Below are 25,381 nucleotides of genomic sequence, written 5' to 3'. Positions count from 1 at the left end.
TAAATGTGGTATTAGCGTCACATTTTCTGAACCGTCAACCTCTGATCAAACTAAAATCACTCTCTGTGGCCCCCTGCTGGTAGAGATTATTGAAGTAGCAAAATACATTTCTTGTCCAGTTGCAGACATGAAATGTTCCTCTGGCCAAACAGAACGGATGCATGATCAGTGCAAAACCTCTTGTGGGAGACATTTTTGATATAAACAAAACAAAACTAAAAAACAGCTCCACTGTTGTTGATGTTTCCTGCACAGACAGCCACAGTGCAAGAAACTGCACAACCACCTTTGTGTGGTTGTTGCTGATAAATGTGGTAAAAATGTGGTATTGTTGCTTAAAATTAACTTTGAAATGTTTCACACAAACTTAAAATGTGTTTCAATGAGCATTTATTTAAACAGAGGTTGGTATTACACCAAATCCAGCAAAATTATACAAATCATTTCAAACCTTTCAAAACAAAGCAACCATCCCATGCAAATTTCTGATTAAACGAATAAAATGTAAAAGAAACAAAGCCTTCAAACAAAACAAAGAATAAAGTTAAAGTAGAACGAATTTTACAACTTTAATCTTGATACAGAATGTTCTAAGTAACATTCTGACAGCAAGCAAGTTATTCTGAACAGAAAGTTAAATTAAAACCACTTGATGGCCTCATCCTCCAATAATCTTTAAATGATAAAGTGAAGAAAATATAAAGAGTAGTTACGCAATTTTTACTATTTGCACTTAATTACAGTCATTATAAATGGCATATTTTCATTTTGAGGTTGGGAAATTGTTAAACAGATGTAATTCTCAATTTCACACAAGCAATGTTTTATCTTTATCTTTTGATCTGTGATTGTATCATTGTCGTGTATTTTACTTATCCTTAGTTGCACCTTGTGCAGCAGTAGCTGTTTTAAATGTGCTTCATAAAGAAGTTTGACATTGACACTGTGTTACTCATGGAGGCAACAGCAAAAGGTCACAATTAGACTTGTCAGATGAAAAAGTACCGTAACAGACTTAAATAAAACATCTTTACATCAAAACGGTTTTCATTCCGTCAATCAGATATTTGTCAGACCTGTTACTAAGCTGTTGGACACATTAAATGTAAATAAGTGTCTGCAGAAAGCATAAACTGTGCGCGAGTTGGTTCATTTTGTCACATTTCCCACTGATTTAAGGAAACACATACTCAAAAAGTTCACAGTCTTCAACGACAAAACCAACAACCTTTCCCATTGCTGCAAAGTAGTTATGCTTAGCAGACTTCATTCCTTTGGAAACCATTTTTAATACTCTACACCATAAACGAAGTTTTTCCTTTCTCTCCATCTGCTTTCTAGCCTCCTGTTTATATTCTTCACACTTAGATTTACATCTTTTCCTCTCTGTCTTTTTTGTTCTTTCGTATTCCTCCCACCATGCTCTTTCCTCTTCCTCCTCCAGTTCCCTCTGGGCTTTTTTGTACATACTATTGGTGTAATGGTCTCCCCCATTTATTTGAACCATTTCATCTATTTTATCCAGAAGTTCTGTGACCTGTTTTCTGTCTGAACTCAGCCCATTGACTAACGAGTGGTATCTTCCTCCACACTGCTGTATTAGAGTTTGTAGGTGTTTGCTTTCTGCCACAAAGTCCTCAACAGATTTACCTCTCAACACATCAGCATGAGTGAACAGGACTATGGTGAAAGTAGCAGCAGCAGAGCCAAAATTATCCTGGATCCACTTCACAGTGTCCTTTTCCTCTTTTGTGAATCTGGACTTTAAGTTTATCACTAACAGAAAAGCATGAGGCCCAGGAACCGACAGCTTAACACACTGCTCAATGTCTTCTTTGAGTTGGACTTGTGTTTTATGTGTGTCAAATATTCCAGGAGAGTCGATCACCACGATGTTTCTGTCTCCTTCCAGTGGCTCTCGTCTCTCACAGGTTTTTGTCACCGACTCAGCCGAGGCGTCTTCTCTAAACACAGAGCGACCCAAGATGGTGTTTCCTGATGCGCTCTTTCCAGAGCCAGTTTTTCCAACCAAAAAGAGAGTCCGCTGCTTTGAAGAGCCTGAGAAAAGATTCAGAAAATTCTCAAAGTTTTCCATGTTTTAAGTTTCTTCAGTTTTAACAAAATATATGAACAATAGCTGCATATATTTTTAGTAGGGCATATACAATGTAAATAGTATTTTTAGTCTTAACATGGGGAAATTGTCTTGTTATAAGTAAATCTCCCAATGGAACATGTACTTTTTCACCAATATAAAGGAATTATTTATTTAAAACAAACCACCATGTCTTTCTGAAGGGATTCTGGTAAGTTGGGTCAGACTTATTTCAAGTGTAATGAGATGTTTGCACTAAAAACGAGACTAAAAATACTTGGTAAGGCCTTGTGATTTTGCAGTACACATTTCAAGTAATAAAGGCTGGGAATATTTCACTATGCATGTAATTAATCCATTGAATCTACAAGCTTCTCAAAAACATATTTTCACAATTTCTTTTTTTTTTTTGGTGTTCAGTCCTTTTAGTTAGATTGCTAGTTCTGCATTTGTTGATATGTCAACGTTTTTGACATCAAAATTCAAAAGATCATGCCATATTTTTTTATTTTTTACCCATTTCCTTTGAGGTGTTCGCTTAATGTGGGAAGAAATTAAGTCTTCACGTCACTTTAAAGGTGTAGTTCTATTTTTTGCCTCCTACCACACTTTAAAATCCTTCTTCATTTTGTTCAGGTTAAACTTAATGTGTTGGGCTGTAATGTGTGTTAGTGTCATACCTGTGCTGTGAGATTGACAGTGTGTCATGAGTTCACACAACGCGATCACCAGAAGGTGGCGCCAAACTCGGCTCCAAGTCTTCTGGGCCAACATCATAGGATCACCAGCTTCTGTCAAAAAACAAATAAATAAAACTTTACATTTTAAATAGAGAGTTTAATTAGACATTTGAACCTTGTTGAAGTTTCTAAGCTATTTTTATGTCTGCATAAAAAAAAGACTTGTGGTTTTTTTGTTGTTTTTTTGTTTTGTTTGTTTTTCATGAGGTTGTTTGTCAATGTCGTGAGCTGTACTCTTGACTAGGAAACTGTAACCGTCTATCACTTTTGTCCATCTTCTGGCTCAGGTTGTATAAAAACTAAAACAATATTTCTACTGCTAGGCATACCAGTGGGACAGCAATCCAGCAGATCCAGTCGGATAATGTATATCGATAATACTATTCAATAAGAAGCTACACTTTCTGCTTTTTGGCTAAAATCATGAAGATTTACTAAAATGCTAAGATAAAACAGTTTTCATCAAACGCACAAACAGTTAAATCTGGATCGCAACTTGGTAAAACACGCAGGTTACCTGTCGAGATCAAGTCCAGTTGCCACCACGTTTTTTTTTTTTTGCCATCCACTAAAACATATACAAAACCTTTTCGACTAAAACTTAAATTGTAACCACCTGCAGACAAACAGTAAAATCACAACTTTTCTTCATTTGGTTAACCAGTTAAAGTGTGTTTATATTCATACTATTCCTTATCCATGTCCCTCCACCATGAAGTATGTTCCCTCCTGCCATTTGGTCTATTTAGCAAAACTCATTAGAAAGCTGAGAAGATCATAAAGCATACCACAACAGGCTTCAGTGGCTTCGGACCTCTGAAATGTCCCAAACTAAAACAAAGAGACATGAAAACCTGTTTCACTAGACACGCTGCTACATCGTGAAAGCAAAACTGAAACTTAACATTCCACGTAATACCGTCTCCGCCACCAGGGCGTATTCTTTAATCGCTCACATTAAGATAGAAGTAATTAATCCCTCCACCTACCATATTCTCGTCCTCTGGAAATCTCCACTATTATTTGTAGTTTGATCATCAACAGGGCCGGCCCAAGGCACAAGCAAACTAAGCAGCCGCTTAGGGCCCCAGAGCCATCAAGGGGTCCCCTCAGTGGAGCTGATTTTTATTTTTATTTTTATTTTTTTGGTACCGATTTCTATGTCATTATAATAACAAAAACGCACAATATCATCATGAATGGATTTGTTGTGATAACAATATATATTTGATAATGAATGTAAAAATCGTTACTTTATGGACAAAAAGTAAAAATTGTTCTTGGGGTCCCCCTGGTGGCCGGTTATCGCTTCGCCGGTAATCTGAGCTGCATTGTGCAGAGAGCATCCAAACGTCCAAAGCTCCGGTCAGAAGATAAATTAGCAAAACAATATTTCAAAAAAGCATTTATCCTTCAGGGAGAAAGAAAAGAGGAAGAATAGAAAAAAAAGCCAAGATAAAGGTTTGTTTTAATGTGTCTTTGTAATGTAATGTTTATTAAAAAATAAAGATTTGTGAAGCTGCTAATAGAAAATTAGCTTTATTGAACGGTTCAGCTCATCAACCAAACATTTATGCTTGTCTCTTTGTGTGAATCTGAGTTTTAACTTGAAACCAGTTGATTCTCTTGCTTGCTTGTATATTTCTGGGTTCTTTTTGGCTTCAAAACGACGTGTTTGAAAATGTTTGATGAGGAAAAATTTAAACTTCTCAATGTTTGAAATTGTCTTGCAAAATGTTCTCCATCAGGCTACACAGATACTGCATTAATATATCAATGAGCAACTCTAAGCTGTAGTTGGTGATATTCTGTTTGCTGCTGAGCATTTATGTATCTAAAACAAATATTATTTTTACATCAACTTCTAAGTTGTGTGAAACTTCTGTTAAAATCATTTGAAGGTTCGGAATCTCAACCCGGTACCGATCCACATTCTCAGGGGAGAAAAACTCACCTTGTGTAAATTACAGTTTTAGCTTTTGGAGTAACGCTTAAGAGAAATTAATATAATCATAGAATGTCATGAATATGTTTAGGGCTGCACCGATTGCAGTTTTCTGGCCGATCCCCAGTTACCGATCTTTACAAATCCTGACCTGCCCATTTTGATTATTGGCCAATACCAAATTTTTTTTTTTGTCTGAAATGTCACTAAATATACCAAGAAAGTCACTGAGTTGGCAACAGTGGGGTGAATATTAACTACAAAGGTGCAGACATGACCTGGTGGGTCGGTCTGTCAGTCAAACTTCTCACTGCAGAGCAGAAGAGAACAGAGGCTGATTTTAAACCTTTGTTGACTAAAATAAGATCAGGGAATAAGATTGGCTTCACATGTACGTATCGGCCGATCACGATCCCCCAAAATTAAGAAACTCGGCGCCCAGAAATCAACTGGCCGATAAATGTATCCTATATTATCCATGCATAGGATGTAATGCAAACAGCACTATAAGAGATGAAGTAAGTTTGTGAATGACCTAATAGTCTAACAGTTGATTCCAGCCGGTCCACCTTGTTAGCAGAAATAAAGGGCCCCAAAACCAAATTTCACTTAGGGCCCCATGAAGGCCGGCCCTGATCACCATGTATATATCAGTCCTACACAGCAGAAACAGACTTAGGGCCGTTGCAAGAGTAAAATTCTGCGTGTAGCTTAAAAAGGGGGATCAGAGCCAATTAGAAATCCAAGAAAAATAAATAAGAAATGTTTGTCAGGAAGCAAGTCTAAACACAAAGAATACTGTGTGCCCCACAAGCACAATACATAATATCAAATCTCTTTATTGTCTTAGCAGAGATTTGTCAGAGATACAATAATCTTTTTAATAACTAAAAAAGATGACAGTTTAATAGGATTTAATTGACTTTTCTGCTACTAAGTCAGAGTTTGACACAAACATTGTGACAATACTATTATTTTATTTTTTTGTGAAGTATGACCGATCTGAGTCACAAGGCTGTTACAGTTCCAGCAGCAGATGTCAGTTTTGTGAGTAATGAATGAAGCATCAAGTAATGAACCTTTGAGCAAAGCAAAGAGCTGGAAAGCTTCATTGCTTCATGAGGCTTCACTTGGCCATCAACACTGGCTTTAACAGGTATTGTTTCCCTGTATAGGAACAAATTCAATCTGAAATGAAATCAGAAAATGATTACATGAAAAGAAAATGTAAGAAGCATGTTCAAGTAAGCATTTATTAAAAGAAAAACCACTGAATTAAATGAAAGGCAGTAAAACTGATGCAAACCACTCCAGATTTTTAAAATATAGGAGTTGTTCTTTCAGATTAAACCCTGAAAACAAAAAATAAAAAACCTTGAAACAAAACTAAGAAACTTCAAGAAAAGTCGATCGTTATGAATAGAAAGTTCAAATAAATCCACTTGATTACAACACGGATGTTTTCTCATACATGATCTTAAAATGATTAACTGAAGGAATACACAACGGTTACATAGAGATAATCCTGACAGTTGGACTTTTTTTTTTTGCATTTGCATGTATTTATAATTAAGTGAAGAATTATCAAAAAAGATCTGCCAAACCTGTGTTAAGTTGTTGAACATGTTTTTTTCTGTGAGGAAAATAAATCTCTACATGTGCATTACTTGTGTCAGGTTATAAGAGCAGTGATGTGTTATGTTAAAAGAAAGTCTTCACATGCACAAAATAGTAAGAAAATCCAAAGTGAAAACCAAAACAAAGCCTGAATTATTCAGATATAGAAAATAAAAGTCCCAGGATTTGATTTCATGTCCTTGTTTTCTGTAGATTAGGAACTGTTGTCTACCAGTGTCCTGATTACACAGTTCATTCATCGTTGTGTATCGCTGTGATATGTTGTCTCATTTTGTTACAGTTCTCAGTCCTCAAAATACTTAATGATGTCACATTTGTCTACAAAAAGATCAAGTACAGTGTCTGCTGCAAGAATGTAGGGATTTCCAGAGAGAAACGTCATTAGTTTGGAACCAATATTTACTACCTTACACCAAGAAGTATGTTTTTGCCTTCTCTCCCTCTCCTCTCTCTCTCTTCGTTCCTCTTCTTCACACCTTTTATTTTCTGCCTTTCTCCTCTCGTATTCCTCCCTACATGCTCTTTCCTCTTCCTCCTCCAGTTCCCTCTGGGCTTTTTTGTACATGCTATTGGTGTAATGGTCTCCCCCATTTATTTGAACCATTTCATCTATTTTATCCAGAAGTTCTGTGACCTGTTTTCTGTCTGAACTCAGCCCATTGACTAACGAGTGGTATCTTCCTCCACACTGCTGTATTAGAGTTTGTAGGTGTTTGCTTTCTGCCACAAAGTCCTCAACAGATTTACCTCTCAACACATCAGCATGAGTGAACAGGACTATGGTGAAAGTAGCAGCAGCAGAGCCAAAATTATCCTGGATCCACTTCACAGTGTCCTTTTCCTCTTTTGTGAATCTGGACTTTAAGTTTATCACTAACAGAAAAGCATGAGGCCCAGGAACCGACAGCTTAACACACTGCTCAATGTCTTCTTTGAGTTGGACTTGTGTTTTATGTGTGTCAAATATTCCAGGAGAGTCGATCACCACGATGTTTCTGTCTCCTTCCAGTGGCTCTCGTCTCTCACAGGTTTTTGTCACCGACTCAGCCGAGGCGTCTTCTCTAAACACAGAGCGACCCAAGATGGTGTTTCCTGATGCGCTCTTTCCAGAGCCAGTTTTTCCAACCAAAAAGAGAGTCCGCTGCTTTGAAGAGCCTGAGAAAAGATTCAGAAAATTCTCCATTTGTCAGTGTTACAGCATGCTCTTTAGCTATGTGTGTAAACAATATCTATACCAGCAATCTACTGCATGTTTATGAGCTTGTTGATGTTTAGAAATTACTTTAAACAACTGGTTTAATCATTTGTCTCTGACTATGTATTATAGTCCTGCTTCATTCTGTTCAGGTTAAACACAGTGTGTCATTTTAATCTCACCTTTGCTTTGAGACTGGCAGTGAGTTATGACTCCACATAATGCAAACACCAAAAGGTGGAAGCAAGCTCGGTTCCAAGCCTTCCCGTCCAACATCACAGGATCACAAGCTTCTGTCAAAACACAGTTATATAAAACTGTAAATTGAACACAATCACAATTTAATTAGACCTTTGAAAATTGATGACACAGCAAAATGCTCTTCAGGTCTGCAGAAAAAAAGGACGTGTCATGGGCTGTACTGGGAAACTGAAACAATCCAGCACTGGTGTTCTCTGAACGGTAAGACACAACACATGCATGAAATAAACAGACAACATCTCTCCAATATATGATTTTAGTAACAAAAATAATTTAACCTTACAGTTAAATACTTCAATCAACAAACTCATTACGTTTGCTGGATGTTTGCATTCTTGCTCAGGTGTATAAAACTAAAATCCAGATCTTATACAGTTGCTGCCTATGTGTTGCAGTTGACCAAGACAAATATGAAACCCTTTTCTACAGACACTGTTACTTGACTACAATGCAAATGGTGACCAGCTGCAGAAAATCAGTAAAGTCTTTCTTGTATCTTCTTATCCGGTCTAAGTGTCTTTCCTTGCACAACATCTGTCCCGTATCAGTTTCCTTTCACCACAAACAAGACACCCAAATATGTTCCAACTTACCACTCAGTCTATTTAGCACAGATGAATAGAAAGCTGTGAATAATATATATCATACCACGACAGGCTTCAGTGAGCTGCTTCCGACCGCTGAAATGACCCAGACTAAAGCAGAGAGAAAAGAAAATCTCTTACATCAGACAAGCGCGATCTCGCGAAAGCAAAATTGAAACCTAACATTCCACATCACTCCTGTGCTCATTTGCGTCAGACAGTGACAAGAAAACTCGGTTTCTACCGCTTCTCAAATAAAACTTGGGTTTTTATCAGAGAACGGCGCAGCAGCTGCAGCGAAATTTAGTTGATTTTTTTTGCAGAGATTAACACATAAAATCCTCAGTAGACCGTGTATTTCCTACTTGTTTCTAAGTAAACCTGAGACCTAGTTAAGCGCTAGTAAGTGACAATCATTTAACACTGGTCTTCTTCCTGGTCTGTTGAGACAGTGTTAAGATAATCTTAACTTAGGTAATTCGGCCACACTAACAAAACTGGGTTATTTTATGCTTTGTGCTGTGCACATTTCTGGTAATGCTGCTCAAATTCCTTTACAAACCTGGTTTCCAACCATTGACAGTATATACCGAACAGCAGGATCATTGCATGCTTTTACTTATTCTATTCTTCATTTTAGATTTTTACAGGTTTTAACCTGTCCTACTTTGTTAGTTTGATCATTCTATTATCTTTTACTCAATCGTTTAGCTGTGTGTTACTAGCTTAGTGAGTTTGTTGATTAAAGTATGTAACTGTAAGGTTAAATTGTTTTTGTTTCTAAACTCATATAGTAGAGAGATGTTGTCTGTGTTTATTTCATACATGTGTTACACCAGTGCTGGATTCATGCCTACATCTATTATTATTTTAAAACCTAGGGTTTATCACACAGGTATTTATAAGCAACACCTGAGAGTGATTTTTGCCAGGTGGTGCCCCAGCACGGTAAATTTTAGATAACTAATTAGTCTATTAATCATTGCTCTATGTAATAATTGATTGCCAAAACAGACACAATATTTGAGTCAACTAGAAGATTCCTGAAGAAATTTAACTGGGGCCTGCCAAAGTGTGCCCGTCGGTTTGGACCCAGCATTCTGATGCTAAGAATTAGCATCAATGCTAAAGAAAGCTGCAATGTAATCAATAGCATGTGGAGAATCACAAGAATGTTAAGTAAACTGGACGTGCAACATTCAGTATGATAAAGTAAGTGTATTAGCTAAAATTAGCCAAAATACTAATGTAAGCATAAATACTTTCAGTAGCATGTGGGGTATCATTAGAATGTTTACTGTCATTTACTTACTCCATTAAGTATACTAAACATGGCTAATAAGTCTGAACAATAGGTAATAGCTTATTTAAGCTAAAAGGCTAATGCTAATGAACTGCCTTGCTGTGCAGTTCCCTAACCTGAGAGAAACAGATATTGCAGAATGATATCTATCCAGAGGGGCATATTGAGGCTTTTATTTTGAAATTTGTAGTAAGCTTCATATTAAATGCCCACACTAATCCAATGTGTAACAGTCATTGAATTAAATCAGTCATATGAAGCTCAAAAAAGCAATTACCTGATGTAAAAATTTTCAAGGGCTTTTATTTTGAAATTTTCAGTAAGCTTCATTTCAAAGGGCCAAACTCATCCCATGTGTAACAGTGACTGAGTTAAATGAGTTATATACAGCCCATAGCAGCAAGTAGTTCTAAAGGCCAGCTCAGTCCTCCTCTGTTTTAACTGAACTACTAGTTAGAACTACAGTGATGCGTATTTGTAGTCCTAAGCAGCTCTCCCTGCTCTGGGTTCCGTTGCCATGGTAAATAATCCTCTCTGCCAGCTGTGAGTGAGACATCCAGGGGGAGACAATTCTCTGTTTGAGCCAGCCAGTTTGACTAAAAAAAGCATTGCAAACAACTCTTTCCTGTTCGGGAACCGTAATACATATTCGAAAACCGTTTGAAGCATATGAGAGGGCTATTTGTCGTCTCACATAGTCCCACCATTCATATCTCTACCTCACTCACAGTATTAACAGCGATGATATAAAGGTGTGTGCCAAGGTCTGAAATTTTTCAGAAATACATGGAAGTGAATCAGTGAGATCTGTCCGTCACCTTGGCGCATGACTTTGCTCTGAAGCACCTGGAGAGAAAACTGTAAGCGCTAGATAATTTTTGAAAACATTTGACCGGAGCAGGCATGCGTATCAATGTCATGACCGAGTTTCATACCAATCATGCAATATTTGTGAGCGTGAGGGCGAGTTAAAAAATGATTTGGGGTCAAAATGTCGCTCTGACTCTCACTCTAGCAGAGCAGCATTTACACTCTGATTTTTCAAAAAATCAAAAACTTTGGGTCGCTTAGATAGAAGTTGTGGACAAACCATAATTCATATCGACGTGCTCTCTTACAAAGCAGTGACTGACTTGCTTTGTAAGTCAGTCACTGCTCTCCTTATGCATTGCTATGGGCAGGCCCCAATTAATAATACCTACATTTCTGAGTCTCATACGGCAGCAGCGGGGTTATGGATGGCATGTAGAAAAATAATCCTTTTGCCTTCCAGCGTTGTCTGCAAAATTTCCTTATATAAACAATAACATGCAGGTGGTCTACATTTGTAAATATGATTATGATTAAGTCAGTGCACGTTACTTTTATATATATATAGATCTATATAGATATAGATCTATATCTATATAGATCTATATATATATAGATCTATATCTATATAGATCTAGATATATAGATATAGATCTATATCTATATATCTAGATCTATATAGATATAGATCTATATATATATAGATATCTATATCTATATATGGATATCTATATCTATATAGATCTATCTATAATCTATATGTGTATGTATATATTAATCTATCTATATCTAAATCTAGATAGATCTAGATATCTATATATAGATTTATATATTTATAGAGAGCAAGAAAGATAGATATCTATCTATACAGACATCTATCTGTCTATATATATATAGATGATATATCTATGTAGATATATCATCTATATAGATGATATATCTACATAGATATATCATAGATGATATATCTATATATATCTATATAGATATATCATCTATATAGATTTATATAGATGATATATCTATATATCTATCTATACACACAGATAGATTTAGATATAGATATCTATATCTTGACCAGAAAGATAAATATTTTTCAAATTTTGTCCTAATTTGTATAAGTTTAGACTTCTAAAAGTCTGTTTTTGTTCCAAGTTGTTTACATTTTCTTTTTCCAAATCTCCCTTTAATTAATAAATGAGGTTTTCTTATTTTCTGTTTAGAATTAGAAATAAAACTCTTACGGTGGATGAACATGAGTGCTGATGTTGTTGAATGTGGGGGAAGCCGGAGCACCCGGAGTGAACCCACAGCTACACAGGGAGACCTTCCCCACTGTGCAGTCCTGGCTTTTTAATATTGAAATATCCAATTAACAACAACAGCAGCTCTTTCTAAATTACCACTGATCACCCAAACCACACCTGGCCCCACCGCCCTTTTAAATCTGACATACTGGAGACATGAAGTCTACGCTGGATGGACTTTACATCTGTTTTTGAACTTGCGCAGAGACGTTGGAGATAAAACCTTTTTCAAACGCTTCCACAGTGACATCTTTTTCATGGGGATCTCTTCTTCTTCAGAGACAATGATCTGCTCCGCTGGATCTTCAGCTGTTTGAGCCTCTGATTCCTGAGCTGTTTGGATCATTTCTTCCTTTAATGTACCGTTTACCTGTGGAGGGGATGTTCTCGGTGTTTCCATCAGACCGCTCTCTGATTCTGTGGAAACTACAGGAACTTTACCCGTTACATCTTCTGAACCTTTGCAAGATTCTGTCTCTATTTCCTCAAAAGCTGTCTGGGGGATCTCCGGTATAATTTCTAAATCTGTTTTTAGTGTCTTGGTGTTTCGGACCAAGTTTTGCTCTGTCTCTATCGGGTTTCCAGTTTCCAGTTCAGCTTTCACTGCCATCTTTCTCGTTTTCTTACATCTAGATTTCTTTGATGGCTTTTTCTGATCTTCCTGGTCTCCATTATGTTGGGTTTCAGAAACAGTTTCTTCAGTGATCTGCTGTGGTTTACTGACCACTGCTTCTTTTGTCTGAATCTTGTTTATAATGGAAGCCGTTGGATCCTCAACTGTTTCTAGAGTAGAAACTACTTGATGTTCACTGTCTTTTCCAGAAGCCTTTTCATTATTGGGAGTCTCCAATTCAGAGGAAGCTTTTAATGCTGCCTTCCTCTTGATCTTACGTCTGGATGTCTTCGATGTCTTTTTCTGATCTTCCTGGTCTCCATTATGTTGGGTTATTGAGACCGTTTCTCCTTCAGTGATCTGCTGGTCTTTGGAGATCACTGTTTCTTTTGTCAGAATCTTGTTTTTAATGGTTGCTGTCTGCTCTCCAACTGTTCCTTGTATAGAAACTACTTGTTCACTGTTTTCTACAGAAACTTTGTCTTTGTTGAGCTTTTCAAATTCAGAGGAAGCTTTTAATGCTGCCTTTCTCTTGATCTTACGTCTGGATGTCTTCGATGGCTTTTTCTGATCTTCTTGGTCTCCATTATGTTGGGGTTCAGAAACAGTTTCTTCAGTGATCTGCTGTGGTTTACTGATCACTGTTTCTTTTGTCTGAATCTCATCCCCAACTATCTCTGGTACTGAAATGTTTTGCTGGTCACTGTTTGCTCCAGAAACCTTTTCATTGCTAAGAGTCTCCAGTACAGAGGCAGCTTTCTTTCCTGACTTTCTCCTGTTCTTACCTGCTGATCCCCTGAATAGCTTCTCCTGATCCTGACGCCCATTCAGCTCCGTTTCAGAGGGCTGATTTCTTACCAACAAAATCAGCTCAGTTTGGGTTGAAATTGATTGATAAACTGGTTTGACTGGACATCTGGTTTCCAGTGTATCCATCTCCGTTTGTGTTGAAGTCGTTTGATGGACTGGTTTTACCTGGTAACTGGTTTCCAGTGTATCCATCTCCGTTTGTGTTGAAGTCGTTTGATGGACTGGTTTTACCTGGTAACTGGTTTCCAGTGTATCCATCTCCGTTTGTGTTGAAGTCGTTTGATGGAGTGGTTTTACCTGGTAACTGGTTTCCAGTGTATCCATCTCCGTTTGTGTTGAAGTCGTTTGATGGACTGGTTTTACCTGGTAACTGGTTTCCAGTGTATCCATCTCCGTTTGTGTTGAAGTCGTTTGATGGACTGGTTTTACCTGGTAACTGGTTTCCAGTGTATCCATCTCCGTTTGTGTTGAAGTCGTTTGATGGACTGGTTTTAGCTGATAACTGGTTTCCAGTGTATCCATCTCCGTTTGTGTTGAACTCGTTTGATGGACTGGTTTTAGCTGATAACTGGTTTCCAGTGTATCCATCTCCGTTTGTGTTGAACTCGTTTGATGGACTGGTTTTACCTGGTAACTGGTTTCCAGTGTATCCATCTCCGTTTGTGTTGAAGTCGTTTGATGGACTGGTTTTACCTGGTAACTGGTTTCCAGTGTATCCATCTCCGTTTGTGTTGAAGTGGTTAGATGGACTGGTTTTACCTGGTAACTGGTTTCCAGTGTATCCATCTCTGTTTGAGTTGGAGCAGATGAGTACTGGACTGTTTTCGGCTTTGGGGTTTCTTGAAAATCAGTCTGAGTTTCAACAGAAACCATTGAATTCTTTCTTTGGCGTCTCTCTGAGAGTCCTTTCCTGATCAGATCCTTGTGCTGTTTAAGTTTTGCATTCAATTTCTGATTCACATGGAACATCTCATCAAGCTGCTTGAATAAGTACTTCTGTACTTCCATATATTCCAGTTCAGTTTTCTTAAATTTAGCAACACACGTACACTGATTTGTTGTCTTTCCAGGAGATGGACTTCTCTGCTCTTTTTGCTCTTTTTGCTCCGGTGTCCCCAGCGGTTTGAAGATGGTGTTCTTGGAAAAGCTTTCCTTTTTCAAGGAAGCTGCCACATTATTATCTTGCGGTGGCATTGAAACACTTTGTGCTTCAATATTCTCGGTAAAAAATTGTATATCTACACGAGGTTCTGACTTGGGCAGCGTTTTCCAAAACATCTTCTTTCCGCTGCTGGGAAAACCTGCTTGAAGACTTTGGTTTTCCGGCAGAGGTCCGTTATTAATGTCACTGTTTTCAGAAAAAAAGGATAGATCTACGCAGGCATCAGGCTCAGGAAAAGATTTCCACAACAGTGGCGTCTTCTTGATGTGCTTAGTCTTGGATTGTTTTTCTCCTTTCTGATCCAGTTCCCTCTGCGGTTTGGAGATGTTGTTCTTTTCAGTGACCGGTTGCGTTACAGAAATCTCAAGTTCCTCTGTGCAGATCTCTTTTTTTAAGGAATCTGTCTGGTCACGATCCTCTTCAGGCAGAGAAGTGTGCAGCTTTTCAACAGTTTCAGTGCCGGACTGAAGGGGCTGTTCCTTTTCTGTTGTCTCCTGCAGTACAGATGTTGGTTCCTGTTTGGCAACCAGTGAAGCGTCTTCAGTGCTTTCAGATGAAATCCTAAGCTCAACAGGGGCGTGTTTCTCCAACCAGATGTGGAATGGTATTTTCTTCTTGATACGTCTCGTAGTTGGTAGCTGTTCCTTTGACATGGAGGGCTGTTCTTTCTCTGCTACCTCGACTCTCTCCTGCCCTCCCGCGGTGGACTCTTTTCCACTGACCAGGGATTCGTTCTGCTTCTCAGTGTTTTCTGCAGAAACCTCTTGGTCAGCGGGGACGTGTTCCTCCAACCAGGTTTTAGATGGTACCAGGTTCTTCTCCTTGGACTCACTGTCCCCTTTCTGATCGATTGCCTCCAGAGCTTTGGTTATCGATCCATTGTCAGTCAGAGGTGAAGCGTCCTGCTGTTGGATGTTTTCAGCAGAGATCTTCCGCTCTTGCTGCTCCAACCAAACTGCAAACGACACCTTCTTCTTCTTCCGCCTGGGTGTCATTGGTGGCTGCAATTCCTTTTTGACAAAGTTGTCGGATGCAACCTCCTCGATTCTATGTTGGTTGGTCTCCATTGTAAGCTTTGCTTGTTTCAGTTTCTAAGTTAAAGAAATTCTCAAGAGAAGCGTATTAACAAGGCTGCTAAACGGCTGTGATGAAAGTTGATGATGTGAGGAGCTTATATAATGGCTGGTGATGTCAGAATTCTGCCTTTGGAGTTAAACTGTGATGTCACACTGTGATGTCAGACTGTGACGTCACAGTTTTGTTTAGTATTCAGAGCGGGCTTGTCTGATGGATTTTTTATCAACAGGACGGATGTGAAGAACCAACCAGAAAGAACTGCCACTGGTTGCCATAGTTACCAGTGAGGTGCTGTCACTGGAAGCCAGTGATGCAGAGCCTCACCTGTCATAATGGAGAAATATAATGGAAAAAATAATTTAGATAGCTATTTTTACCCTGTGGTTTGTACTGTATTTATTGTTTCTTTAGCTTAACCAATTTTGATTATTTTTTTCATCAAAATCGCTGAATTTTTGCATTTGCCCATTCAAATGCTCAGAAACGCAGCAGGTGAGGCAGCAGCAGGTGAGGCAGCAGCAGGTGAGGCAGCAGCAGGTGAGCCTCAAATGGGATTGATCAACTTCTCACTGGCTGCCATTCTATGACAGCATGCTCCTCCTGTCTTTACGCCACCAATAAAGTGGTTAAAAAACATTTAATATATGAACTGATTTTCCATAATTTAGCTCATGTACATAATGCACAGTGTTTGTTGTCACCAGCTGTGTGTGTTACGTGTTTCGTGGCTGAGGAGCGATCAGAAACCAGAGAACAGATTGGAGGTGAGGCAGGCAGCTTCCCATTGTTACTGTAAACAAGTTATTATTTGGCGGTTAATCAGGACAAAATATGGTGGTTTGTGGGTTTTTCCATCCATATCCTTTAAAATATTTTAGTTTAATAACACTTTTTATTACTAAACCTTGCTAAATAGATGTTGGTAGCAATAATATGTGAGACTGAAGCTGTGTGATAGTGGTGTAATATTAGTGTACATGAATCATATCCTATCATTTCAGTGAAAAACTTGTTTCCTCTGTCTGATACTGTTTTATTCTTACAAAAGCCCCTGTACTTAAAATATTTTTTAACAGGTAGGATATTCTAGTAAAAGGATTAGGACAAACAGGAAGGATATTCAGATGGAGGAAGTGATCTTCTTGTGGTTTCATCATGTATATAAATTGTTCCAATGATAATCTAATCATAACTCCTAAGCTTCCATTTCAGTCTCGTCACTCAAATAATGTTAAGGTAAAATGAGCAAAAATGCTAATGTTAGCGTGAATGCTCTCAGTAGCATGTGGGGTATCATTAGAATGTTCTCTGTAATTTACTTACTCCATTCAGTATAGTAAACATGGCTAATAAGTAAGTAGAATAGGTAATAGCTTATTTAAGCTAAAGGGCTAATGCTAATGAACTGCCTTGCTGCGCAAGGCATTTCCCTAACCTGAGGGAAACAGATAATCCCGAATCATTTTATTGCCTGGGGAGCATATTGAAGCATGCAATATTTGTGAGCGTGAGGGCGAGTTAAAAAATGATTTGGGGTCAAAATGTCGCTCTGACTCTCACTCTAGCGGAGCAGCATTCACACTGTGATTTTTCCAAAAATCAAAAACTTTGGGTCACTTAGAAAGAAGTTGTGGACAAACCATAATTCATATCGATGTGCTGTCTTCACTTTAAAAGAGATCACGGACGTATCTACAAAATGAAGTTTGAATGGCGTTTCTATATGAAGTTATGACGACACAGAAAATCCTCAAAAATAGAGTATTTTCAGGATTTAGTGGTTACCTTGTCCCCTTGACGACGAGAGTTGCACCTGGTGAGCTTGTTAGTGATTTTGGGGTCGTTTTTTGCTTTTTACGTCGCCATGGTAACTCCAAATCCCACCAAAAGTAATAGGTTGATGTCACAAACCTTCATTCAGAATTCTTGAATAAATATGTTGTCGTGGTATTTTTGCTCAAAATTAACTTGGTGAGGTGAGTCGGCTGGCACAGTGGTTAGAGCGGGCGACTCATGGACTGAGGCTACAGACCTTGATGAGGCCGTCCTAAGATGGACTCCTATCCTTCCTGCCTTTACATTATGTCTTTCCTTATTTCTTTCCTGTCGGATTACTATTAAAATAAATGCCACAAATGGAGAAATAAATCTTAAATAAATGGATAAGCTAATGGAAAAAGTTTACAACAACTTAAAACATGATCATAGAATTTAAAAAAGTGTGTTGTGTGGTTCTTATTCCTCTTCATACAGATACATATAGATGTTCAATGTGTAGTAATAAAATAAGAACAGAAAATAATATATTGAAATAAATTGAATTTGGGGGGAAAGAAAATGTTTAATTGTATAGGAAATGCAGGAAGAAGCAAATTGAAATGAGAACGTCTCAAAACAAAAAGATTCTGAATTTCACAAACAATGCAACCAAACTGACGCCAATCATGTCCGATTTTTATAACAGACACTGTCAGTGCAGCTTAGATTAAACCCATAAAATGGAAAGAAACAAATGCATTGAAAGAAAATAGTACACTATAAACATTTTAAACCGTCGACCTTCCATCCTGTCACATTTTTAGGTCATGTTAAGATGGCAAGTAAATTCCTTTGAACAGAAAGATAAAATAAAACCACCTGAATACCCCAAAACGTGTTTTACCTCAAAATATAATCTTTAAGCTCTGAACCAAAGTAGTTATATTGAATAGTTATATACAGTCACTTCTAACTGTGGACCAGCATCATTTTTTTCCTGTTTGCTCTTAATTATATTCTGTTAGAGTAAAAAAGTTTTGTATTGCACTGTTTTTGTTTTTGGAAGCTGTTGATAAGCAGAAACTTTACCCATTTTTAGGAAGCCACTTGATACAAATGTAATATTATTTTCAGCTTTCATGTGTAAAATTTCTCACATGAAATGTTGTAATTTTATCAATTACTCATAGAGACGAGAGCGAAAGATTACAACGGTGGTCAGATTTTAAAATTATTAATAAATTATAAATAAACAGTTCTGCAGAGACAGAAACATGTTCACCAGTTTAGTGATAAGTTTGGCACCTCTCTGACGGAGACGAAGAAGAGCATAAACTGCATGAGTTTTGTCGGGAAAACTAAGAGCAGTGCTGTGTAACGTTGATGAAACTGTTCATATGCACAAAATGATATTAATTAAAAATAAACAACTAAGAAGGAGAAACCCAAAACTCAGAGCCTGAATTGTTCATATTGACAATACACATCCATTGGGAGGATTTTATGTGTCTGTATTCTGTAAATTAGATATCAGCTACCAGTGTTACCAGCTCGATTACTGTTAAACATGCACCGTTGTGTTCACCCACTGAACAACGGTATATGTTGGTTCATTTAGACACATTTTCTACTGCTTTAAGAAAATACAGAGCCTATCAGATCACAGTCAGAAACCAAGAAGTCAACAGCACCTCCTATTTTCACAAGGTAGAAATAGTTTGTCATCATCAATCCCTTGGCAGCAAAACTTAATAGTTTACACCCCCAACCGAACTTTTTATCTCTTTCCCTTTTCTCTCTATCCTTCTGTCTTCTCCTCTCGTATTCCTCCCTACATGCTCTTTCCTCTTCCTCCTCCAGTTCCCTCTGGGCTTTTTTGTACATACTATTGGTGTAATGGTCTCCCCCATTTATTTGAACCATTTCATCTATTTTATGCAGAAGTTCTGTGACCTGTTTTCTGTCTGAACTCAGCCCATTGACTAACGAGTGGTATCTTCCTCCACACTGCTGTATTAGAGTTTGTAGGTGTTTGCTTTCTGCCACAAAGTCCTCAACAGATTTACCTCTCAACGAATCAGCATGAGTGAACAGGACTATGGTGAAAGTAGCAGCAGCAGAGCCAAGGTTATCCTGGATCCACTTCACAGTGTCCTTTTCCTCTTTTGTGAATCTGGACTTTAAGTTTATCACTAACAGAAAAGCATGAGGCCCAGGAACCGACAGCTTAACACACTGCTCAATGTCTTCTTTGAGTTGGACTTGTGTTTTATGTGTGTCAAATATTCCAGGAGAGTCGATCACCACGATGTTCCTGTCTCCTTCCAGTTGCTCTCGTCTCTCACAGGTTTTTGTCACCGACTCAGCCGAGGCGTCTTCTCTAAACACAGAGCGACCCAAGATGGTGTTTCCTGATGCGCTCTTTCCAGAGCCGGTTTTTCCAACCAAAAAGAGAGTCCGCTGCTTTGAAGAGCCTGAGAAAAGATTCAGAAAATTCTCCAGTTGTCAGTGTTACAAGACACTTTTTAACCAATGAATATGAACAAAACATCTTCATATATATTTCGGAACACTAGTGTACATCAATACACAAAGTGAATCCATTCTGATACTATAATGATAGTCACATAAAAGTGTTTGGTGTCAACTATCTTTGCTGTTTGTTATGTCGATGCCTTTCCTTTGAGGTATTATAGTTTTTTCAGTGTTCTGTCTCAGAACAGAATTGAAATGCTCACCGCTACTTGTTCAATCTTTAAATCAAAAAAAGCAATTTCGCCTTCCTTTGATGAAGTTGCAAATGCTTTTGTACATCAAAACAGCATTTAAGCAAAAGTTTGTAGTATAAGTCGTCTGTCCTGCCCCAGGACAAAGGGCGGTTCATTAAAGTCTGCTTTGGGTCCAGACCAAGCAAGTGGACCAATGAATTTCCCCGTGTTAATACAACCTAACTTATTTATGTTGTAAAATGATTGGTTGCTTCATTCTGTTCAGGTTAAACACAGTGTGTCATTTTAATCTCACCTTTGCTTTGAGACTGGCAGTGAGTTATGACTCCACATAATGCAAACACCAAAAGGTGGAAGCAAGCTCGGTTCCAAGCCTTCCCGTCCAACATCACAGGATCACAAGCTTCTGTCAAAACACAAAACACAAGATCTAATTAAACTGTGATTAATTACAAATTTCATGAAATACATTAAAAGGTAAATACTTTTTCTACTTCTACAGACAAGTAGAAAAAGGAAAAGTATAAAAAGGAGAAGCAGAAAAAGGAGAAGAGGAAAAAGGACAGGAGGAAATTACAAAAAGCAGGAGGGTTTGAATAAGGAAAAGACAAAACTAAATATCTACTTTTCTTGACAAAAAGGCATGTTTAGGGGAAATTAAAAAGAAAACATATACATTTTTTGACAAAAACACACATGTAAGAAAAAGTCAAATTAATATACATTTTTTGATGACAGCACATGTATAAAGGAAGGGAAAAAACAAAACATATACATTTCTTGATGACATCAAAATTGTAAGAACAAGGAAAAACTAAATATATATTTATGCTTTTATTTCTTATCATGTCAGTCTTGGTCCTCCATACAAATAAGCATCCCAACCTAGACAAATATGCAGGAATTGTAATCCAGATCTATTACAGTTGCCTCCTCTGTGTTGCAGTTCACCGAGACAAATACTAAATCCTCTTCTACAGACAGTCTTGCCCTTGACTACAATTTAAAAAAGTTTAGGATAAGTTGGTGTGTCCTGCCCCAGGACAGACGATCTCATTGGGAGTCTGCTTTGGGTCCAGACCAAACAAGTGGACCAATTGGCTGCAGGATTCTTACAACCTAAGCTTATTCATGTTGTAAAATCGATGGTCCCACTTGTTGGTCAAGTCAACACAGTTCTTTAATTTCTCACCTTTGAGTGTTCAGACAGTGATGGTGAGTTATGACTCATCATTGAACCACTTGGTGGCCAACTGGTTCGAGAAAGTTCATTTCTTGAGGCTTCATGTCCAACATCACAGGCCAGGTGTATAATCACAACCAAGATCTAATTAACACTGTGATGAATTGAATTTTGTCTATTATTGACATTTCAAAACGCTCTTCAGGCCTGCATTGAGAGAACAAAGAGAGAGAAAGAGGGCTGTATTGTGAGTTAGAGAGAAATATATATACAAGGAATATTAATCCTTTTGTCCCACAGCTATCTTAAAATCCTAATATAAAAATTAAGAACTTTAAAACTAACTACAATGTTTGTCTTTGGATTAAAGTCTTGCATAAATGCAGAGTGGAAAAGGTAGGAAAGAACAAATTTCATGAAATACATTAAAAGGTAAATACTTTTTCTACTTCTACAGACAAGTAGAAAAAGGAAAAGTATAAAAAGAAGAAGCAGAAAAGGAGAAGAGGAAAAGGACAGAGGAAATTACAAAAGCAGGATTTGATGGGTTCAAGGTAAAAATCAAGTGGTGAAAACTATAAGAATTAAAATTAAAATTAAAAATAGGATAGCTGTGGGACAGGATAGGATTTTCTCTTTTTTCCTTTCTCTGTGTCTCCCTCTCTCTCTGTATCTATATATATATTTTTCTCTCTTTCTCTATATATCTTTCTCTCTCTCTTTCTCTTTTTCTGTCTGTATGTATCTATCTCTTTCTCTCTGTAAATATCTATTTTTTATTTTTCTGTTTCTCTCTATCTCTAGATCTATATATCTTTCTCTCTCTCTTTGCCTGTGTCTTTTTTCTCTCCCCTTTCTGTATCTGTGTCTCTGTCTGTTTCTGTCTCTCTCTCTTTCTCTCTCTCTCAGAGGACGAGGAGTTGTGGACGACGTGCGGCGGCCCGTGCTTTCCTATGACTTCCTAGTGAAACTGCCCTATTGGGTGGGGGAAGTTGTAGTGTTTATTTATTTATTCTCCCTACCTGTCTCAAACTAAATAACCACAATCCAAACTATCAAAACTCTATCCACTCTCTCAACTGACCGCAACTCGACTACAACAACCCACATTTTGAATGGAGCCTGTGGGGTTTATAAACCCCGCGCCAAAATCTGAACCATTTCCCGAAGCAGTCACGTGGTACAGCCGGGCAGCGAGGCTTTGGACGTCATCGTTTTCGGCTCCTCCCCTAAATGAAGCAAGCCTCGATACGCGCTTTACGGAAACGCCCCCTCCATTACTCGACACACGCCTCGAAGCCTCGGCTCATCACGTAACATCACTAGTGTTCAAGTTAATCTTGTTTCTGTCATCTCGCAGATCTCGATCAGTTGTCTGGATCAAGCCAGGAACCACGCCCATCACAGCGCGCAGCAGCGACTGCTCTTTGTCACCAGGACTCTACCGCCTGCCGATCGTGCCAATGTCACTCTCGCAGAACCTCTGTGCCTCTTGGATCCTTTCCCCTTCCTCAGCAACCCTGCATCAGACGAACTGTAAGCGATACTCTCCATTCCCCTGTCAAGATTCCCTCAACCCGGTTCTCACTAACCTCTCCTCTCCAAGCAGAACCTGAGCCGCCTAACCGCTGCCGATTCGAGAGAGTCATCCTGGATTAAATTTCATTCAGCATTTATTGTTAATAAATAATTTGAATCAAGACTTTCCGGCCTTTGTGGTAGAACCATGCATGTGGGTAAAAAAACCTAAAATCCAACATGACAAATAGCAGAAAACCAGTAAAATCTTTGGATTTTCTTGCTTTGCTTCCCCAACTTTCTTGTATCTTCTTATCCGGTCTAAGTGTCTTTCCTTGCACAATATTTGATCAGTTTCCCTCCACCATAAACAAGACATCGAAATATGTTCCAACCTACCACTCAGTCTATTTAGCACAGATGAATAGAAAGCTGATACCACGACACACTCCAGTGGCTTCGGATCTGAAATGTCCTAAGCTAAACAAAGAGAAATGAAAACCTTAGAGGAAACATTCGCGACCTCGCAAAACTGAAACTTAACATTCCACGTCACTAAGGTGCATATGCCCCAGGTAAAGACAAGAAATCTTGGTCTCTACAATTGTACTGCTTCTCAATTAAAACCTGAGCTTTATCTGAGAACGGTGCAGCAATTTGTGTCAGTGATTTACATGAAAACCTGCGTAGACACTATATTTTCTGTTTTTCTAAGTAAAGCTTCCTGAAGACCCTAAGTGACAGTTACCTCACACTGGTATTCTTCCTGGTCTGTTGAGGCAGCCGTTTCCTGAATTATAGTTTAAGGAGAAATTTGGACACATACTTTCATCACAAGACTGTATCAGTCTATTTAGATTGGGTATTACTCTAAATACCCAATCTTTAGAGTAATAACCTTTCTCCTCCTATTTTCTTTCCAAATTCTTTCACTGCAACACAATAGTTAATTTAAACTGTGTTCTGGTTCACTGCAACAAAGCTGCTAGTAGATATTTTCTGCAATATGCGCAAAGTTTTGAGACGTAACAAAAAATGCAAATGAAGAAACCACACATTTTAACTCGTGAGGAAACAGAGAAAAGCCTCAAACAGCTCCAGTATGAAACTTTGTGAGCACGCATTGCCCTCTAGTGGTCTTGAAGAAACATAGCCACTTTTCAGCCCATTTGCTAGCCGTTTTTTTTTTTTTTTCCATTTTGCCTGCATCTTTCTTTAACATATATTTTTTTTAAACTGAAAGTGTGGAACATGTTGACTGTTTTTTGTGTATTTTAAACAATGCTGAAACTGGTTCAAATCAGTTCTATCATGTATGTAAAATCCAAGAATATTCTGATGCAGGAAGAGGTTCATAGTCAAACTATTTTACAAATAGACCAAGGAATGTTTTTGTTAACTGTTAGGTGAAAAATCACTGAAACCCTTTGGGGAGGTCTCAAACATACGACACACAAAGGCAACATTTTAGAGGCACTGAGTCTTTACATTAAAACATTAAAAACAAACTTCTGATCAGGGTCATTTGGTTTGTTTCTGTTGTTATAATGGTTCAGGGTAGTTATTGTTTGATAATAAATAGCTTAATGCAACCAATAACTAATTGAAGAAATGTTTTGCATCAGCATTCCTAGTCTGTTAAAAAATTACTAAATACGAACGAAAGCAAAAAGAAATACTGTAGTCATATGTAAACTTCTGAGCACAGCTGCAGTTGCGTGACAACATTGCAGCCCAGATATTATCTCTGCAGCATGGTCTCACTGAGCTCCTGTGAATTACTGGCTGATTGCTGGTCTGTCAACAAACACACCGTTAAACACATAAGGTGTCGTCTTGCTGACGTTTCCACCTTATAGATGAATTCACGGAAGCTCCTGAAAAGTCTTGATGACAACCAAACCAGCTGGAGAACAGGGTTTATTTTCTGTTCAGTTTCACTCTATTTGTACAATAGCTGAAAAAAAATGTTGTCTTGCCTTGATTGAAAGGTTACATGAGTCACTGTGGAGACTCTTTAAGCTTATAAGTTCTCTTTACACGACTGAGAAGTGGATGCGAAATTCAACAGAAGTGGGTGTTTTACTCTGCTTTTGGACATAACCTGAATGTTAGAGGAAATTACTAACATGAGATGAAAAAACATGGGATGTAGCTGTATGGTTCATAAAATTATCTTTAGCAACTTTTCCCTCCTGTTCAAGATCAAATTATATGTATCTTTTTTGTTTGACTTTAAAGAGATAACTGTCTGCAAAAGACTAAAAATATAAAATAAGTAGGTATAAATGACAATCAATCTAAACTGTATTAAGGCATGTCTTCAGGCGAAGTTATGTACCAAGATGCATCATTTCTACGTGTGGCAAAGAAAACTGAATTTTCATTGGCTGGAGGACTCAGGTCCATATGGGACCCACTGGTCCTTATGGGATTCAAGGTCTGGGCCCCATATGTTGAAGAGCTGTTTGGGGGTTAGAGGTTAGGACTAAGATTGAGTTAAGTTTAGATTAGGTTTAAGTTTAGACATGTACTGGTAATGGTTGGATTTAGGGTAAGGCTGTGTGTGTGGGTGTGTGTGTGTTTGTGTTTCAAGGATAAAGAGAAGACAACAGGGATGTGAATCCTCTTCACCTGTAGGCAGAGGCTGGAG

The 25,381-nt window shown here is 38.1% G+C and overlaps 3 protein-coding genes across 5 annotated transcripts; all 3 read right to left on the bottom strand.

Annotated features, from left to right (window-relative positions):
- Positions 1-373: 373 nt before the first annotated feature.
- On the bottom strand, positions 374-3,755 carry LOC122829680 (GTPase IMAP family member 9-like). 2 transcript variants are annotated; one of them, XM_044114431.1, is made up of 3 exons: positions 3,624-3,755; positions 2,776-2,886; positions 374-2,058 (listed from the first exon to the last, which is right to left on the bottom strand). In XM_044114431.1, the coding sequence occupies exons 2-3, from the start codon at positions 2,870-2,872 to the stop codon at positions 1,175-1,177; spliced, it is 981 nt and encodes a 326-aa protein (XP_043970366.1). In that variant the 5' UTR covers positions 2,873-2,886; positions 3,624-3,755; the 3' UTR covers positions 374-1,174. The 2 variants fall into 2 exon arrangements, with proteins under 2 accessions (XP_043970366.1, XP_043970365.1); XM_044114430.1 differs by having other exon boundaries at positions 2,776-2,883; positions 3,624-3,719.
- Positions 3,756-5,731: 1,976 nt separating this feature from the next.
- Positions 5,732-8,693, bottom strand: LOC122829679 (GTPase IMAP family member 9-like). Of its 2 annotated transcripts, none has more exons than XM_044114428.1 (3): positions 8,468-8,693; positions 7,796-7,906; positions 5,732-7,573 (listed from the first exon to the last, which is right to left on the bottom strand). In XM_044114428.1, exons 2-3 carry the CDS (start codon positions 7,887-7,889, stop codon positions 6,702-6,704), a joined length of 966 nt encoding a protein of 321 aa, XP_043970363.1. In that variant the 5' UTR covers positions 7,890-7,906; positions 8,468-8,693; the 3' UTR covers positions 5,732-6,701. The 2 variants fall into 2 exon arrangements, with proteins under 2 accessions (XP_043970363.1, XP_043970364.1); XM_044114429.1 differs by having other exon boundaries at positions 8,523-8,693.
- Positions 8,694-17,861: 9,168 nt separating this feature from the next.
- Positions 17,862-23,500, bottom strand: LOC122829677 (GTPase IMAP family member 9-like). The gene is made up of 3 exons (XM_044114427.1): positions 23,128-23,500; positions 20,323-20,433; positions 17,862-19,772 (listed from the first exon to the last, which is right to left on the bottom strand). The coding sequence occupies exons 2-3, from the start codon at positions 20,414-20,416 to the stop codon at positions 18,934-18,936; spliced, it is 933 nt and encodes a 310-aa protein (XP_043970362.1). The 5' UTR covers positions 20,417-20,433; positions 23,128-23,500; the 3' UTR covers positions 17,862-18,933.
- Positions 23,501-25,381: the final 1,881 nt, after the last annotated feature.

The sequence above is a fragment of the Gambusia affinis genome, linkage group LG04, assembly GCF_019740435.1.
Source record: "Gambusia affinis linkage group LG04, SWU_Gaff_1.0, whole genome shotgun sequence".
Classification (NCBI taxonomy): domain Eukaryota; kingdom Metazoa; phylum Chordata; class Actinopteri; order Cyprinodontiformes; family Poeciliidae; genus Gambusia; species Gambusia affinis.
The sequence above is the reverse complement of the archived record's forward strand: the minus strand, read 5'-3'. Positions and strand labels throughout refer to the sequence as shown.